We start from the raw sequence: 19285 nt of genomic DNA on the forward strand, positions 1-19285 counted from the left end.
AACAGCGAAACTTATATTTAATCATGTCTTCCGAGTCTTTGGTCTTCCACAGGACATCGTCTCAGACCGAGGGCCCCAGTTCTCCTCCCGAGTGTGGCATGGGTTCTGCAAGGTCATCAGAGCCACTGCCAGCCTCTCCTCTGGGTTTCACCCACAGTCCAATGGTCAGACGGAGAGGCTCAACCAGGACCTGGAAACCACCCTGCGAGGCCTGGCTATGGATAACCCGACATCATGGAGCACCTGGCTGCCATGGGCAGAGTACGCCCACAACACCCTGCAGTCATCGGCCACCAAGCTGTCGCCATTCCAGTGCCAATTCGGGTTCCAGCCACCTCTGTTCCCGGACCAGGAGGAGGACGCGGGGGTGCCCTCGGTCAACCAATATGTGAGACGGTGTCGCAAGACCTGGAGCAAGGTCAGGAAGACCCTCATACAGACCTCCAGAACCAACCAGACTCAGGCCAACCACCACAGAAGACCTGCACACACTTTCCGCCCTGGGCAGCGGGTTTGGCTGTCCACTAAGGACCTTCCGCTGCAGGTGGAGAACCGCAAGCTTGCTCCTCGCTACATTGGCCCCTTCAAGGTGATGCGCAGGGTGAACCCTGTCTCCTACCGGCTCCAGTTGCCCCGGACTCTGAGGATCAACCCCACTTTCCATGTTTCCCTGTTGCGGCCTGTACTGACGTCTACGTATGCCCCTGCCCCTAGGAACCCCCCACCCCCCCGCATCTTCCAGGGGCAGACTGTGTTCACTGTGCATCGCCTGCTTGACTCCCGCCGGGTCCGCGGCGGGTTGCAATATCTGGTGGACTGGGAGGGCTATGGTCCTGAGGAGCGCTGCTGGGTTCCTGCTCGGGATGTCCTAGATAAAGAACTGTGTCGGGACTTCCATTCGGCCCATCCGGATCGCCCTGGGAACGTCAGGAGACGCTCCTGGGGGGGGGTCCTGTTAGGACTTGGACTGTTTTGGCCTCTAGAGGCCGCTGTTATTTCCTTTTCGTGTCTTGTTTATTTTGGCCTCTAGAGGCCGCCACTGTTCCTGTGTTTTGTGTTTTTGTTAATTGCCTGTTAGTCCTAATTATCTTCACCTGTGTCCTTAATTAGTTTGTGTATTTATACCCCTGAGTTCAGTCCTCTTGTCACGGAGTCTTTGTGCTGTTATGTTTATCTCCAGTTTCCTTTGTACTGTGTTTTGTGGATCTTCTGAGCTTTTGCATTTTTGCCTTTTTCTTTTTGAATTATACTCTTTGTTTTTGTTTTTTTTGTTTTGCCCTGGATTGTATATAGTGTACATAGTATAAATAAACCTTTTGTTACTTTTTCTACTTCCGCCTCACGCCTCTGCATTTGAGTCATTCCCCTGGTGGCCTAGAGGGGGTTTGCTGGATCATCACACCAACGAACCAGGTTCGAATCCCAGCAAAACCCTAACAAGGGGGTGCTGAGCTCGTTTTTGGGGGTGCTTGAGCACCCCCAAAAATAGGCTAAACATGCCCCTGCTTGTTCCTGATTAGAGCTCAGTCACAGTGAAACTATCCATTGTCCAACAAGCTCATGGAAACTATCTTGAATATTTCCATAAAATGTGCTAGTAAACAATCCCACATTATTTTTTAAAACGCAAATTAAAAATAACCACTGGATAAAAACCCATCTATCTTATGGAAATAAAGATACAAATTTCATTGTCTGGTGGTTGTATTTTTTAGAGATGAATGGTCAAAGCCATCAAAAATCACTTTGAGGCATTTGCTAAATATGGGGCTCTACTTCACACATGCAAAGGAACTCTACTATAACCTATCAACAACTTTGAATCTTGTCATGACAATTACCAATTAAGCATGATAAGTGTATGGCATCATTGTCAGTCCACTGAAATACAATTTAAAATACTAAACATTAATTCGAAAGGACTTTACACTTGACTTATTCTCTAGGCTACCATTTAATGATGTTTTAGAATAACCCCATAAAAGCAGCTGAGAGTCAAAAAGGTCATCCAGTATTCAGTCTATCTGCTCATTCATGAGTGGTTTTAGATATACCTTTCTTCAACTGTGCTTAATACAGTGGGTGTGTTTCCCGTAGCAAAAAGTGAACAGAAGAGCCAATATCATTACTCTGGGTTCCCAGGTTTCAGAAAACGAAAATCTTACATCTACCAAATCAACTCCAAATCTAAATTACATTTCATAATCCACTCAAGTGATCTGAAAAATAGCCCAAATGACCACTTGGCCATTGGTAAAGGACATACATTTAGAGGTACAGTCTGCACTTACAATTTGTTTGCACATAGTTGTTAGACATAATTCAGATGATTTGCTTTAAAACAAGATCTTGTCACAGCCACAGAGTTTGGCAGCCCTCTTTATGTCCTCCCCCAAGTATGGAGCAGAGAAATTTCTGCTATATTGTTAACTTGGGTGCAGTAATACCTAAATGGAAGGTAATTGTGCAACATCTCATCTCATTATCTCTAGCCACTTTATCCTGTTCTACACGGTCGCAGGCAAGCTGGAGCCTATCCCAGCTGACTACGGGCGAAAGGCGGGGTACACCCTGGACAAGTCGCCAGGTCATCACAGGGCTGACACATAGACACAGACAACCATTCACACTCACATTCACACCTACGGTCAATTTAGAGTCACCAGTTAACCTAACCTGCATGTCTTTGGACTGTGGGGGAAACCGGAGCACTCGGAGGAAACCCACGCGGACACGGGGAGAACATGCAAACTCCACACAGAAAGGCCCTTGCCGGCCACGGGGCTCGAACCCGGACCTTCTTGCTGTGAGGCGACAGCGCTAACCACTACACCACCGTGCCGCCCTAATTGTGCAACATCTAGAAATGCAATAAAATGAAATGAACATTTATCAGATCAATGTATAATATAAATAACCTATCCTCAGTGTCACCCAGGACAATTATAAAACAGCAGAATAGCAAAAATGAGAACATGAAATGTTAGGAATGGGTTACTGTGCACTGCATATTCATGTGAAAGGAAATCAGATTCTCAAAGGAAGTGGGAAATCATGACATCAAAAAGCAGTTTCAGAATGCACATGCTCTTTTTCCTGTCCTTTTTAGCCCATCAGTTCAGTGAAATAGTTTAATCATGATTAAGATAGCAAATCACAAGCAGAGAGAGAGAGAGAGAGAGAGAAAATACTGCACAAGCCGATCACAAAGTAAACATTTCACTGTTCATTTAAATATGCATGAAGAATGTTCAAGAATGTTCCAGAATACATGATAAATCAAACAAGCTCTAACAAAAGATATACAGTGGTGCTTGAAAGTTTGTGAACCCTTTAGAATTTTCTATATTTCTGCATAAATATGACTGAAAACATCATCAGATTTTCACACAAGTCCTAAAAGTAGATAAAGAGAACCCAGTTAAACAAATGAGACAAAAATATTAGACTTGGTCATTTATTTATTGAGAAAAATGATCCAATATTACATATCTGTGAGTGGCAAAAGTATGTGAACCTTTGCTTTCAGTATCTGGTATGACCCCCTTGTGCAGCAATAACTGCAACTAAACATTTCCAGTAACTGTTGATCAGTCCTGCACACCGGCTTGGAGGAATTTTAGCCCATTCCTCCGTACAGAACAGCTTCAACTCTGGGATGTTGGTGGGTTTTCTCACATGAACTGCTCGCTTTAGGTCCTTCCACAGCATTTCGATTGGATTAAGGTCAGGACTTTGACTTGGCCATTCCAAAACATTAAGTTTATTCTTCTTTAGCTATTCTTTGGGAGAACAACTTGTGTGCTTAGGTTCGTTGTCTTGCTGCATGACCCACCTTCTCTTGAGATTCAGTTCATGGACAGATGTCCTGACATTTTCCTTTAGAATTCGCTGGTATAATTCAGAATTCATTGTTCCATTGATGACGGCAAGCCGTCCTGGCCCAGATGCAGCAAAACAGGCCCAAACCATGATAGTACCACCACCATGTTTCACAGATGGGATAAGGTTCTTATGCTGGAATGCAGTGTTTTCCTTTCTCCAAACATAATGCTTCTCATTTAAACCAACATGTTCTATTTTGGTCTCATCCGTCCACAAAACATTTTTCCAATAGCCTTCTGGCTTGTCCACGTGATCTTTAGCAAACTGCAGACGAGCAGCAATGTTCTTTTTGGAGAGCAGTGGCTTTCTCCTTGCAACCCTGCCATGCACACCATTGTTGTTCAATGTTATCCTGATGGTGGACTCATGAACATTAACATTAGTCAATGTGAGAGAGGCCTTCAGTTGCTTAGATGTTACCCTGGGGTCCTTTGTGACCTCGCCGTCTATTACACGCCTTGTTCTTGGAGTTATATTTGTTGGTCAACCACTCCTGGGGAGGGTAACAATAGTCTTGAATTTCCTCCATTTGTACACAATCCATCTGACTGTGGATTGGTGGAGTCCAAACTCTTTAGAGATGGTTTTGTAACCTTTTCCAGCCTGATGAGCATCAACAACGCTTTTTCTGAGGTCCTCAGAAATCTCGTTTGTTAGTGCCATGATACACTTCCACAAACATGTGTTTTGAAGATCAGACTTTGATAGATCCCTGTTCTTTAAAGAAAACAGGGTGCCCACTCACACCTGATTGTCATCCCATTGATTGAAAACACCTGACTCTAATTTCACCTTCAAATTAACTGCCAGTCCTAGAGGTTCACATACTTTTGCCACTCACAGATATGTAATATTGGATCATTTTCCTCAATAAATAAATGACCAAGTATACTATTTTTATCTCATTTGTTTAACTGGGTCCTCTTTATCTACTTTTAGGACTTGTGTGAAAATCTGATGACGTTTTAGCTCATCTTTATGCAGAAATATAGAGAATTCTAAAGGGTTCACAAACTTTCAAGCACCACTGTAGAGCATGAAAAGACAATATTTGTTTTTCTTTCTATTTCTCGGAAATAGCCCTCCCATTTCTCAGAAATAGCACACAAGCATACAGCAGCAAAAGTGAAAGTAAAACGAGCACTCAACAGGAGCAGGAGCTGAGTTGCACACACACAGCAGCAGACAGAGAAAGCACACAGACCTCAACTTTCACTCTAAGCTTCACACAAGGTAAGTGCTCTTGATTTAGACATTTCATGCATTATATATAAACAATAACTATACTAGTGCATCTCAAATAATTAGAATATCATGAAAATTTCTTTTTATAATATGAAACAGGCAGTACAGTGTAAACAAATACACTGTACATATAGTATGTGTCAGAATGCAGGCACTTAGATGTATTTACAGGAAAAAGCAGTGTATAAACAGTATAAAGCCAAATCGTGAAGCAGAAATCGTAGTCAGTTGGCGGGCAAAGGTCGGTCAATCGGCAAACGAACTGACGGAAACAAAACCAGGAAGAGTAAATGTAGGAAAGATAGCAAGATTAAATAAACGGGAAACCAGGCAGAGAGACCAAAGGCTCGTTATGGACTGGGAAAGCAGAACAATACTTCACAATAAAGCAGAGTCTGAGAGGGGTTTACATTTTCACCAGACCACAATGGAAATAAATGTTATACAATTTCTTGTGTTATCCGTGTACCTTAATGTACGCTATATTTATGTATTTTGTGCATTATTTTACTAAATAAAATCAATCAATCAGTCTATGTAGCATGGTAGTGATTAACGAAATGAGCAACGACGGAGTTCAATCCTCTGGAGACAGGGGGCACTGTGAATCTTGGTTGTTGTAGTCTTGGGCGGCCATGTTTGTAGTCTGGTTAGCGCTGTTGGTTTCAGCGCTCCTACTGACAGTATGTATGTATACCAAACCCAAAGTTGATTATTTTCCAATAATAAAACATCCCACATTGTTTTATTTCACGATAAGCCAAAGCAGTTTGCCAACAATTATAATAAAAACTGACATCATATGCTCATTAATTGCTCAAAAATGCTCATTAATACTAAAAAAAAGAAGACAAACCAAAATGTGTGTGTTTTTTTTTTTAATGTTGTGGACCATTCATGAAGAAAGAACAATTCTCCCCTCACCAACCTCTTTTTTTTCTGTCAATGTACAGTAGATAATACAAAAACGTACTTGTGGAACGTAGGAACAGAGCTGATTACAGTCCAGTTATTGCTTATTGTTGTCATGCATTCACCCAAAACTTGGTTCCCCAGGACAAATTGTGGCCTTTCGTAATTTATAATTTAATGCGATAAAAAAGGGAAAAAAAGGCAAGTATGTTTTATTTTCCATTTCTCAAAAATAGCCCTCCACTGCACACAAACAGACAGCAGCAAAAGTGAAAGAAGAACGAGCACTCAACAGGAGCTGAGCTGTACACTCAGAACGGCAGACAGAGAAAGGCACACGGACCATCACACAAGGTAAGTGCTCTTTATTCAGAAACGTCATGTGTTATATATAAAAACACTAACACTATAACTATATTTTCTCTCTCTCTCTCTCTCTCTCTCTCTCATATGCCTACAAACAGACAAAACAGACACGCCCAAATAGTTCTACTGAATATTCTAAAACCTGCAAAACATGGGCCCACTGATTATATTGTTGCTACTCATTTTGAGATCACTGAATTCTCAGTCATAACTGCCATTTTTGACAGATACAACATGGTGCTATGCTATCCATCACTTTTACTTTCTGTTTATTTTTGCTGTGTTACCTTCTTGATTCTCTATATAGCTACAGTCTCTTGTACTAATAATGCAAATGACAAGATATTCTAATATATTTTTTCCTTCAATATAGATTCAAATATGGGATCCAGTCCAACCAAACCTGGTATGTAACACAATCTGACTTAATGAAGCCTTACAGTAATATTCAATGGGACAATAGTGCACTGGGCAGTGTTTCTGTGTCTACATGCATGTAAACATGTTTTCAATAATTTATTTTCAGTCAATCAGAAAAGGAACACTTCCATATTAAAGCCAATTCATCATTCAACAAAACAAAACCACCACCAGCAGCATCATCAACAACAAATTAAAAAAAAAAAAAATTGACAGTGACCCATGTACACAGTATGTGTCTGGTGCAGTCTTGCAGAATTATTCCTAATTTCTAGTTTTCTATGTTAGAACAGGCACATTTATTTAATAAACAATAAGCAATTACTGGACGAGGTTGAACAAAATATTGTTGTGATTTGTTAGTGGCAAGCAAGCAATTAATTATTTGCTGATGCTGAAGGCATTGCCTGCGAGACACTACCAAATCACAATATTTTGTGAAAGCCGAGTTCAACTATTATCATTCAAATTATACATTTTTTGAAATACTGATTTTTAAAGTTCATGTGACAAGTCAAATGATAAAACAGAAAGCAAGCCATGTTGAAAAAAGTGCGAAGTAACTGCATGAGTGTCACTGATGACGCAAGTTTGTGGCAGCCTTTGAACATGGCCTCCACACACTACACCTCCCAAGCGCCACAGCGCCCTCCCTCTCCCGAGTTCTGACTGAGGACACACTTGATCCAAATCCCCAGTAATCATCACACCTTATTTAAGGACTGCAGTCACAAACATACAACACGATAAATTATCGAAATCAGAAGGGAAAAGCATAGTATATACGTAGAAAGATGAACCAACAGTGGCAACGTCAGTGAGATAATGAAACAAAAGGGAGACATTTGTATGCTATTAAAGAGAAAGTAGGTGAAGTATCAAGCAGTAAGGAAACAGGAAGGAGAGAGCAGGTAATAATGAACACTCTGAGTATTGGGCACAGCAACCTAAACACCACACTTCACATTCTAGGAAAGCATCCAACAGGCCTTTGTGATCATTGCCAGGAAAGGAAAACAGCAGAACATGTTTGCACATCATGTAGGAAGTATTCACAACCCAGCCAAGAAATGATGAATGAATTAAGGGAGGTAGGAAGAGTAGGAAAAAGCATTAAAATTATATTGCAATGTGGAGACAGTGTGCAAGCTAAACGAGAGCTATTTAGGTCCCTCAGGGTTACAGGACGAGACAAACGGATTTAAATTAATAAAACTGAGGGAGGCTGCATTATAATGCAAATAAGAAGGAAAACAGGACTGCAATAGAAACTTGACAACCATGACAAATAGGAACTATTCCAAAACAGAAGGTGGAGTAGTGCAACACCCAGGATGCAAGCTGCTGTAAAAACCCGAAGAAGAAGAATACATGACGTGAAGTATCATTCTCTGTCCCCTGTACCTGATCATATCAAGTCATTTGTTATTCTGCTTGACTTGAGTGATATTGACCCATTTTACAATTATTTTTGGACTCTGAGACTGTTGTTTACCTCAGACACTTTGTTTTCACATCGACCGACCTTTGGCACAAACCTGACTCTGATTCTTGCCTCACATCTTGGAGTTGATTACTAATTTGCGACACGTCTGCTATTGCGTCCATCAGTTCCTGCACATGCTGACAATGAGCAGACCATTATTTGTAGGCAGTTATTTGCAGTTCGCTCAGCCAATCAAAATGGTGTAAAAATAATTTGAATGATAACATTTATTAAGAGTTTTTAAACACCGGTATTGGACTCCTGGGTTTTGCACATTGCATTTCTGGACAATCCTATGCACTTTTGACTGGTTGAAAGATAATGTACATACATAAGTGTATGTTTGTTTTCCTGTCATTTTAAGCAGTTTAAAAATATGAATTATAAAACTATGAAATATGACAAATATGAAAAAAATATGAAAAGATGACATTAAGCACCCTATTTGTTGAGGATTGGGATATTGGTTTGACAAGTCCATGAGCTTTGATATGAACAACATGGCATGACCAGGCAGATAAACATGAACCTATGAACTTAACCATTCAATGTGTCCTTGTAATTCTTTTTCTGATCTGTCTAACAGAATTTGTCACAGTTCTGGCTGAAAAAGATGTTGAAATTGGAGATCGTGTAATTCTTCGATGTGAGGCAAACACAGAAGATGTAACAGCATCATGGGAAAAGGACGGCTACAAATTGGCTTGTGTGGAGGGCAAGCATGTTGTGAAAAAAATTGGTGCAAAATGTGTCTTGGAAATTGTAAATGCTCAGGCCGCTGATGAAGGGAATTACACCATAAAGCTAAGCAACACTGGAGGTTCTGCATCATGCTCTGCCCTTGTCAGAGTCAGTAAGTACTATAATAAACCATTACTTGAAATAATATCAGTTAAGTAGAGAAATGCTAATAATAACTATTCCTCATCATAGAAATAAGCACAAACAGATGTTTTTATTATTTTGAAAATATATTACAAAAATAGGGCATAAATCTAATCACATTTCTGCAACACTTCAAATGTGCATCACCTGGAAAAATGGGACTATACTATTACTATAATAGTATACATATAACAATAATATAAACCATATTAATAGCATGCTAATGTGATTTATTCCGTAGAAATTAAAGAATGGAGGACAGTACAATGGAGGTAAGTTCACAAACATCCTTATGTATAATGTGATGTATAATTATCCTTTAATCTTGATTTATTTCTTATAAAATGGCACATATGCACTGAGTTGCTAGTTATTGCTGCAAAAATTATAACAAATACAGTATAAAACTAGAAATATAAGCTGCTGCAATCACACTTTTTCTCTTCTTAGTCAAGACAAAAAGTTGAATTCCCTCAAGACATTTAAAGTTTGTAATGAAGTCCAAAAGCTCCACTTCCTCCTGTATGGACCAGTTGGAGCAGGAAAGTCCAGCACCATAAACACCATCAGATCCATTTTTGAAGGACGTCAGTTTGTCAACTGTCTGGCTGCTGCATTATCTACTACGAGTCACACTAAAAAAGTGAGTTCATATTATGCAATCCAAAGTTTGTGACTTCTTTTTGTCTAGTATGCATGACACAGCTAGCTAGGTAAACACTGATGAACCTCTTTTTCTGTGGTACTTTCAGTATGAGCAATTTACATATGAAAATGAAGAAGGATCATTCCCTTTTACCTTCAGTGATATAATGGGTGCAGAAGCAGGAGGTGGAGTCCAAACTGAAGATATCATCCTTGCTTTAAAAGGTCATATGAAAGAGGGTTACCTGGTAAGATAACACTTAACCTTAGTGTGCAACAATTCACATTTCTGTGGTTGGCTATTATCGAGCCTAATCACACCATATGTAAATCAGTATGCAAGTATAATGTCATTATAAAGCCTACCAATGTAACCAGTGTAAGCAGACCGTCATCCAAGTCAGTTTTGCATGACCACCCAAACACTTTTTTGTTTTGTATTTCTTTAGTTTAACTCTGCAGCACCACTGTCTGAAAGCAATCTTTACTACAACCAAAATCCCAGCCTGAGTGATCAGATGCACTGCCTGGTGTTTATCATACCAGCTGACAAGCTTTCGATGATGGACAAAGATTTACTTGAAAAATTGAAGTATGTCAGAGAAATAGCAAGCAGAATGGGTGAGTTAGTTCATCAGCTCAATAATATTAGTTTATCCTTGTCAGGCACAGTTACATTTTATTTTTATTCGGTGCTCTCAGGGTAAATTGTTCTTTTTGTGTCCAAAAATGAACAAGGATGGGTATGGTAGCGCAACAAGAAAGTGTGAGGCAATCAAAATCCTCTGGTGCAATAGACCTTCTGTTGGAAACATGAGGCCAAAGTTATATTTTAAAATTAAGCCTTAACAGTACATTACTTTCATATAATTCAGATTTGTGGATCAACAATTTGTCATCCGACTTCAACATGAGCAGGCTAATTCAACCAACCACCAACAAAATGCAAGGAAATACAAAATGATTTTGAATTTCATTATTAACAGAATAAATACATTTGTTGCTTTATTATGTGTTTTATCTTTCCCCCATAGACCCTGCTTATGGGGAAATGTGCAAAGTATTTGTTAAAGAGATGAGATGATTTAATTGCTTGGATATTGCTGCAACATGCTTTGCACCACTTAATGATATCATTTTAAGTGATCCTCCTTTTACAATTACAAAAACTTTTCATTCGATTATTGCCTTCATTGATGGTCATGAAAATAGCAAGAAATACAATATGCCAAATGAAGAGCGTCCAACACACAGTGACTTCTGCTTTATGGTTCTGCTTTTTTTTTTTTTTATCTGTAATCTAGCATCTTACAGATTTAAATTTTGTCTTGAAAGAGTGTCCAAAAATTAAGTAAGCAACTAAAAAGGAATTGAATTGCTTTTTGGGGTGTTTGAAGCCATGAGTTTGTGTTATTGTGCTAGACCCTGTACATTAGGAAAGGTTTCTTACTTTAATGAGACACTTTTTTGCAAGTATTGTTGGGATCAGATCATGAGAGGTGGGGTATACACTGGGTAGATCACCAATCCATGACAGAACTAACACAGAGATGAACAACCATTCACACTCATGGGCAATTTGGAGTAGGCAGTTGACATATTCTGCAAAAATCCACCACACTGCAAGGATTTACAAATAAAATGAGTGAGTTTTTAATCTGTGTGCTGCCTGCTTATGTTACAGGTATCCCTCAATTGGTTTTCATGACAAGAGTCGACTGCGCATGTCAATTGACGAAGGAGAACTTGAGAAATATCTACAAAAGCAAAAGGATCAAACAAAAAGTGAGTTATTTTGCGAGCATGAAATTGTATTGTCATCATTGCAGAGATTCCCAACTACAATTTTGAAAGTAACAAATTAATGAAATTGTGTATATTTGTGTGTATCCAGATGGATGAATGCAGTCATGTACTGGGTGTGCCTGTGAACTGTATCTTCCCTGTCTTGAACTATCACGAGGAGACCCATATGAATGAGGACATAAACTGCCTGATGCTGGATGCTTTAATACAGATTATCAACTGGGCAAATGATTATGTGGTCAAAAGTTCCAAAAACCAAATTTCACATCAACAACCAAAATGTGAATAAAGAGATTTCACACAAAACATGAAAAGCAGAATGACAAATAGTTCTGCATATCTGATGGCTAATTGTTATTCAAATTCACTGAATTCTTAATCTAGTTTAATCATGCAACACATTTTAAAGCATGAAACTTACAGTATATTTGTGTTCTTATCCAGATTTTATTTTTTTTAAGATTCACTGTTTTTTATTTAAGAACAAGATCCCAAGATGGGAAACAGTAACATTACAAAGTCAGTGATCAACCCCCACCCCCAACCTTAGATACACATCACATGACCCAATAAGTCATAAATGAAATAAAAGAAAGAGTTGACTAACAATAGTCAAAGCATGATATTTACCTTATGCTATAATGACATCAAATATCAAAATGGAAGAAGGAAAGGAAAAAAAAAAAAGGCATGTGAGATTTCATTGTGCATGATTCGCCAATAAGTCTGTAACTCCCTCTGCCGTTTTTTCCCACATTTGTATTGTTGAGACTCTTGCCCCATGGATTCTTGCCGTGGATAATTCCATCATTATAACATCTTGAAAATACAACAGCCACTTTTTAATAGGAAGTTTGTGTGGGGGAAGCCACCTCTGAACAATGAGTTTTTTCGCTGCTGTTAGGCCTGCAAGCCACACTTTTCGTTGTCTCTCTGTACATTCAAACTGTGAGTCATCATTCAGTAACAACAAGCTTGGTAGTAAAGGAATATCCAATTCTAATAATTCAGACAAAATAAAAGTTACCTCTTTCCAAAAGAACTGAACTTCCTCACAATCCCAAACCATATGTTTATATCTACCTGGAATATCTTTATTACATAGACTACAGCATAGACTCTTCGTGTGCTTCGCATGGAACCTATCAATGGGTGTCCAGTATGCCCTGTGACAAAACTTGAAATGAATCAGCTGATGATTAGGGTTCTTTGATGCACTGAAAATATTATCCCATACCCCTTTCCAATCTATAGAGTCTGTCTCTAAATCGCTTTCCCACTTAGCTTCTATTGAAATGGTAAAGTAGGACAATTCTAAGAGCCATCTGTATGAAAAGGTGACAAATCCTCTGTAGGGAGAGATCAGTAATTTATAAATAACCGGGTGAATTTGCACATTTGAATCCCATGGTACCCCATAGGCACATAATGCTGACCGCAACTGAAGATAGAGGAAAAATGAAGATTTAGGAATATCAAAAAGTTGACAAAGATTTTGAAAACTCATCAGTCCATCCCTGTTATATATATCACCCAGTGTATGAATACCACAAGAAACCCATGACTGAGATTGAAAAGGCATCTTTCCAGAAGTCAGACCATGATTATTCCAGAGAGGAGTGTGTGTGTTTGCTTTCTTGTCATATCTAACCTGTTTTTCTATTCTTCTGAAATTTCTAATTGTATACTGTATTATAGGACCAAAGTCAATATATTTAGTTTTAGACAAAGTGGAGAATAACACATCTTGGAGTCTTATAGGATGCACTAGGCCTTCTTCAATCTCCCTCCAAGAGGTTAGTGACGATGAATCTAACCAAATTTTCACCGGACGCAACTGGAAAGCTTGATGATATAATTTGAAATTTGGCAGTGAGAGTCCCCCATCAGACTTGTAACGTTGTAAAGTGGAGAAACGTATTCTGGGGTGTTTCCCATCCCATATAAACCTGCGTAAAAGCGCATCTACTCTTTTCTAATAGTCAGTCGGAGGTGGCAGTGGAAGCATCATGCTAATAAAATTTATTCGAGGCAGGACATTCATTTTTATTACAGAGATTCTAGTTTGTAAGGAACCTGACATTTTGCTCCAAGTGGCCAGATCCCGCTGTACATCTTTGAGTATTTTTTCATAGTTACACTTTATCAGTTCAGGGAGTGATGTCTTAACATTTATACCTAAATAAGTTAGCTCTAATTTTACAGGAATCACTGAGGGTATTGCAACGTTCTTGGCCATGTTATTGAGTGGCATTAAAGCAGACTTGTCCCAGTTGATTTTATAACCAGATATAGCCTCAAATTCATCAAATACGGGGAGTAAACCATTGAGTGATTTCTGCAAATCTGACATATATAAGATAATATCATCCGCAAACAAGGATATCACATGCCTTGACCCCTTGATTTGGATAGGTGTAATAATCTGATATTGTCTGAAATACTGTGCTAACGGTTCAATGGACAGAAGAAATAAAGCAGGAGAAAGAGGTGAGCCTTGACGTGTACCTCTAGAAACTGAAAATGGATCAGAGTGTAGGCCATTTGTGCATACCATCGCTGAGGGGTTTCTGTATAGAACTTTAACCATATCAATAAACTTGGATCCCAACCCAAATTTATCCATAACTACCCACAAATAATCCCAACTGATTGTGTCAAACGCCTTAGCTGCGTCTAGTGACAGAGCTGCACATGGGGAATCCGCCTCATGAGAATGATCAATAATATGGAGCAAACGACGTATATTATCTGCAGCTAATCGTCCCTTCATAAACCCTGTCTGATCAAAATGTATGAGCTTTCCCATATAATTATCCAATCTTGAGGCTAATATTTTGGAGTATAACTTGAGATCAGAGTTTATTAAAGAAATAGGCCTATAATTGCCACATTCAGTATGATCTTTGCCTTTCTTTGGTAGCAGAGATATGAGTGCGGAATTCATATGGTCATGAAAATAACCCTGGTCCACTGCTGCATGTATGGCCTCCAACAATACTGGGCCTAGGCTGTCCCAAAACTGTAGTAACAACTCTGGAGGTATACCATCCGGCCCAGGTGTTTTTCCCCTGGTCAGACTTTTCACAGCTTTAAGGAGCTCTTCTAGAGAAATAGGTTTACCCAATTCTTCAGAGTCTGAATGTTCCAAACAAGGGATATTTATGGCATCCAAAAACTTATGGCATCTGTCCAATTCAAACGTTCCAGTAGAAGAATACAAGTCCTGATAAAACGACTTAAATAATTTATTTATTTATTTCGGCTCAAAAACTAGTTCCCTTTCAGGAGATCTAATAGAATTTATGGATGTATACTTCTCACATTGTTTTAATTTCAATGCAAGAAGTTTGCTAGGCCTGCTTCCGTGAAAATAGTATTTCTGTCTAACCCTATGAATGAGGAATTCTGCTTTTCTTTGTAATAAATCATTCAGTTCATGTTTAGCTGCTGTTAATCTGTGTTCTACTGACCGACTATAGGTTTTTTTAAGTTGACCTTCAAGTATATCGCATTGTTGTTCCAACATTTTTACTCTCTGGGTTCTGACTTTATTTAAGTGAGATGAGAAGGAGATACAGAAACTCCTTATAAATCCTTTTGTAGCCATCCAAACAAATATAGGATCAGAAACAGAATCTCTGTTAATGGCTAAAAAGTCAAGTAGTCCTGTTTTAAATTCAGTGAGAAATGTTTCGTTTTGTAAAAGACTAGTGTTAAATCTCCACCTTGGTGATTTTGTAACTTTGATCCCCACATCAATTGTGACTTGAACAGGGTTATGATCAGATATTGTCATTGGTAAAATGGAACATGAATGTACAGCTGTGTTAAGAGAATGTGATAGGAAAATATGGTCAATTCTGGAAAAAATTTTGTGGCTAGAGGAGAAAAAGGTGTAATCTCTGACATCTGGGTGGTGTGAACGCCATGCGTCAAAAAGATTGAGGTTAGTCAAAAATGCATTAAGGTCACTAGATGCCTGATGTTGTGCGGCAGACACTAGATGAGAAGACCTATCTATTTTAACATCAAGCACTGCATTCATATCACCTGCAACAATCAGCTCATACTCTGAGAATGGTAATAGAGTGGCTGAGAGCCAGGGGAAAAATGAGGCATCATACACGGAAGGCGCATATACAGATACAAAAGCGATTTTCTTCCCTTGGACTAAAGTACAGATTAAGGATAAACGACCCAGGCCCAAGTCACTCTGACAAGTCATAGTTTTCTCAATAACTACGTCTAAATTTCGTCTAACTATAATCATTGAACCCTTCGTTTTAGATACAGCACTTGAGGAAACAGCGATTTTGTATGTTTTATCTTGCATGCGCGAAACATCTTCTATCTTCAGGTGAGACTCCGTAATGCACGCGATGTCTACATTATGCCTTCGCAGGAAGTCTAAACATTTCACACGCTTTGTTTTGGTATTGAGACCTTTAACGTTCCAACATAATAATGATAACTTAACCATTGTCGTCCGATATTAATCTTGTGTCCCTTACAAGTACGTAATAATTTGAGTCATTGACCCTGTATCTAAGGTTATCTCCCCCCCGTACCCTGACACCCCCCCATCCCACCCACCGTTGTCTAGCACAGACCCGTGTAAACCACATAACGCAGTCAAAATCCCCAGCTCACTTTCCCCATAAACAAAAGCATTCGTAAGATGGGCCCCCTTACTAAATAATATTCATCGCTAAAACAAAATATCCAAACTGAATAAAGTGCAAAGGAATAAGAAGCAAACAAGAAAAAAAAAAAAAAACCTCAATGTGGATTTTCATTTAACAAGTCAGAGCTAGGCGGCACGGTGGTGTAGTGGTTAGCGCTGTCGCCTCACAGCAAGAAGGTCCTGGGTTCGAGCCCCGGGGCCGGCGAGGGCCTTTCTGTGTGGAGTTTGCATGTTCTCCCCGTGTCCGCGTGGGTTTCCTCCGGGTGCTCCGGTTTCCCCCACAGTCCAAAGACATGCAGGTTAGGTTAACTGGTGACTCTAAAATTGACCGTAGGTGTGAATGTGAGTGTGAATGGTTGTCTGTGTCTATGTGTCAGCCCTGTGATGACCTGGCGACTTGTCCAGGGTGTACCCCGCCTTTCGCCCGTAGTCAGCTGGGATAGGCTCCAGCTTGCCTGCGACCCTGTAGAAGGATAAAGCGGCTAGAGATAATGAGATGAGATGAGAAGTCAGAGCTAACTTACCGTGAACTTGATCAACCATCGCTAGTAAACTGAACTGAAAAGCTCCCACATAAAAGGGTGAATATATCATGCATACAGATGTGCTTACGAATCATTGTAGACATGTCCAACTTTAGCAATTTTCAGTAGCAGTATGTCACAAAAAGTCCAAGTTCTCAAATCAGTCAATATCAGCCGGTACGTCTTCCTCCGTGTTAGCATTCATATCCTCCGTGTTAGCATTCATATCCTCCGTGTTAGCATTCATATCCTCCGTGTTAGCATTCATATCCTCCATGTTAGCATTAATGCTGTCTCCATTCAATGCAGGGAATGTTAGCTTCCTTCTTGAAGAGTTGGTGATGTTCGCTCGGTCGGGCAGCCCATTGCTGAACTTCTCCGCCTCTTGTACCGTCTCGAACGACAGCTCCTGACCTCGGTAGGAAACTCGTAAGGTAGCGGGGTAAATCAGGAAAGTAGATAGTCCTTTCACCCACAGCTCTTTCCGCACAGCTTTAAACGCTGCCCTCTTGTCGCTAGTGGACTTACTGTAGTCGGCGAAGAACAGTAGCTCCCTACCCTCATCCCTGATGGGAGCGCCACTGTTCTTAGCCTGCCTAGCGCCCTGTAGAATGGCCTGACGGTCCTGGTAGTTTAGAACTTTGAATATGAGAGTCTGAGGACGATTGGGTTTCTTGGGCGTGTTGGAGTAGATTCGATGTGCTCTTTCAATCTGTACAACTTTTGTTCCAAGAGAGGGGATCCATTTAGGCAGCATTTCCTGCAGGAATCTGATGGCATCTCCTCCCTCTCTGTTCGTTCCTAAATTCACTAGCCTCACGTTGTTCCGTCTACCATGATCATCCAACTCTGCCAGCTTGTCTTGAAGCTTTTCCACATCTGTTTTGACGGCAATAAAATCTCGTTTCAGCCCCCGAGTTTCTGACTGAATGCGGTCCACTTTCTCACCCAGGCCTTTCATCGCTGTCATATGTTCTACCAAGTCCTTTTGTAATGCATTGACTGAGTCTTTCACACTACCAAGTGCGGCATGAAGCACCCTCTCCACCATAGCCTCAAGTTTACCTTGTTGTTGCTCAAGTGCTAGCAAGATGGCGTCATTACTGCTACCATCCGTGGCAGGCTTCAAACGTTTCCCTCTGGGAGAAGCACTCGGAGACGAAAACTGAGTCTGACTCTTCGACATATTGTAGACTGTTATACCTATGCCGTCGATAAATGTTAAATTGGAAAACAAAGAGCCCGAAAAATTAACGGAGTTTGGGGATTTGTGAAGAGCTCAGAGTTATCTGACCATCGCGCTCGTCGGTCCCACGTGACCCCTCCTTATCCAGATTTTAAAATGGCATAGAATAGAATAGAATGCCTTTATTGTCACTACAGAAATGTACAATGAAATTTAGTTCATCTTAAGAGAGCAAAGCCGCTGCGTACATGTACGCCACCACTCCTGAGCAGTTCAGCCCAAGGCTGCCCCATGTTAACCTAACTGCAGGTCTTTGAAATGAGTTTAATGATACAAATATACAGATAGCATGCATCCTTTATATTTTGTTTCAAAATCTGAACATTGATTGTTAATATTAGATTTCATTTTCCTTCTTTAGTGTATGAAAGGGTTTGAATTTCTGAGTATTACGGAACTGATTCAGTGTGCATAATTAGTACAGACTTAATAATTTAAAATTCTGGTTAGAAGGGATATTTGATATGGAGCTACAAAGCAACTGTACACATTGCTATAATTATTATACACAAGATAATTTATGATAAGCTCATTTCAGCTAGTTGTATTGATCATGCTTTTTCTGATCACAGATCTGATGTATTATTCTTTAATATCTAAATAAAATGATAAAATGAATCTGGATAAGACATTACAAAATGTCTTAGCTTAAACAATACAATGGATGAAGTAAACTCATTCCCTGCTCCAGGTCCTACAGCAGATGCACATGTAAATTGAATGAAATTAAATGGCTGTGAGAGTGTGTTACTGAAATAAAATGTGAATGAGTGTGTTACTGAAATAAAGCTGTTTCTATCAAAATTCAAGGACACTTGCAATTAATTGAAATATATTAAAGGCATATGTGATAACTATGCTGAAAAGCGAGGGGTGAGCTTGTGTGGGAAGACACACACTGTTGTGTGTTCCTTCTGCTGCTTTTATACCCATGACAACATTGAAGATAAAAGGAAAAGATCCTTCTTCATTTGTAAATGTAAATATTTTATGTTAAAAGTTCAAAGATTTAGCAACAGAAAAGGTATTTGTCTGCTTAGTTGTGTCAGACATACAGGGTACAAAGAAATCACTGAATTAATAGAGACTCACACATAGAGTGTGGGTTATAGATCATGCAGAAGTCGTGAAATTGAAACTGTTCCTTTTAGTGGACTTAGTGGGAAATAGAAACAGCC

The 19285-nt window shown here is 39.6% G+C and overlaps 1 protein-coding gene across 1 annotated transcript; it reads left to right on the top strand.

Moving 5' to 3' along the window:
* Positions 1 to 5028: 5028 nt before the first annotated feature.
* On the top strand, positions 5029 to 15346 carry LOC132891550 (interferon-induced protein 44-like). The gene is made up of 10 exons (XM_060929235.1): positions 5029 to 5118; positions 6279 to 6396; positions 6782 to 6814; positions 8901 to 9167; positions 9441 to 9471; positions 9650 to 9842; positions 9952 to 10092; positions 10294 to 10465; positions 11529 to 11629; positions 11739 to 15346. The coding sequence occupies exons 3-10, from the start codon at positions 6790 to 6792 to the stop codon at positions 11937 to 11939; spliced, it is 1131 nt and encodes a 376-aa protein (XP_060785218.1). The 5' UTR covers positions 5029 to 5118; positions 6279 to 6396; positions 6782 to 6789; the 3' UTR covers positions 11940 to 15346.
* Positions 15347 to 19285: the final 3939 nt, after the last annotated feature.

Source organism: Neoarius graeffei, chromosome 9 (assembly GCF_027579695.1).
Source record: "Neoarius graeffei isolate fNeoGra1 chromosome 9, fNeoGra1.pri, whole genome shotgun sequence".
Classification (NCBI taxonomy): Eukaryota; Metazoa; Chordata; class Actinopteri; order Siluriformes; family Ariidae; genus Neoarius; species Neoarius graeffei.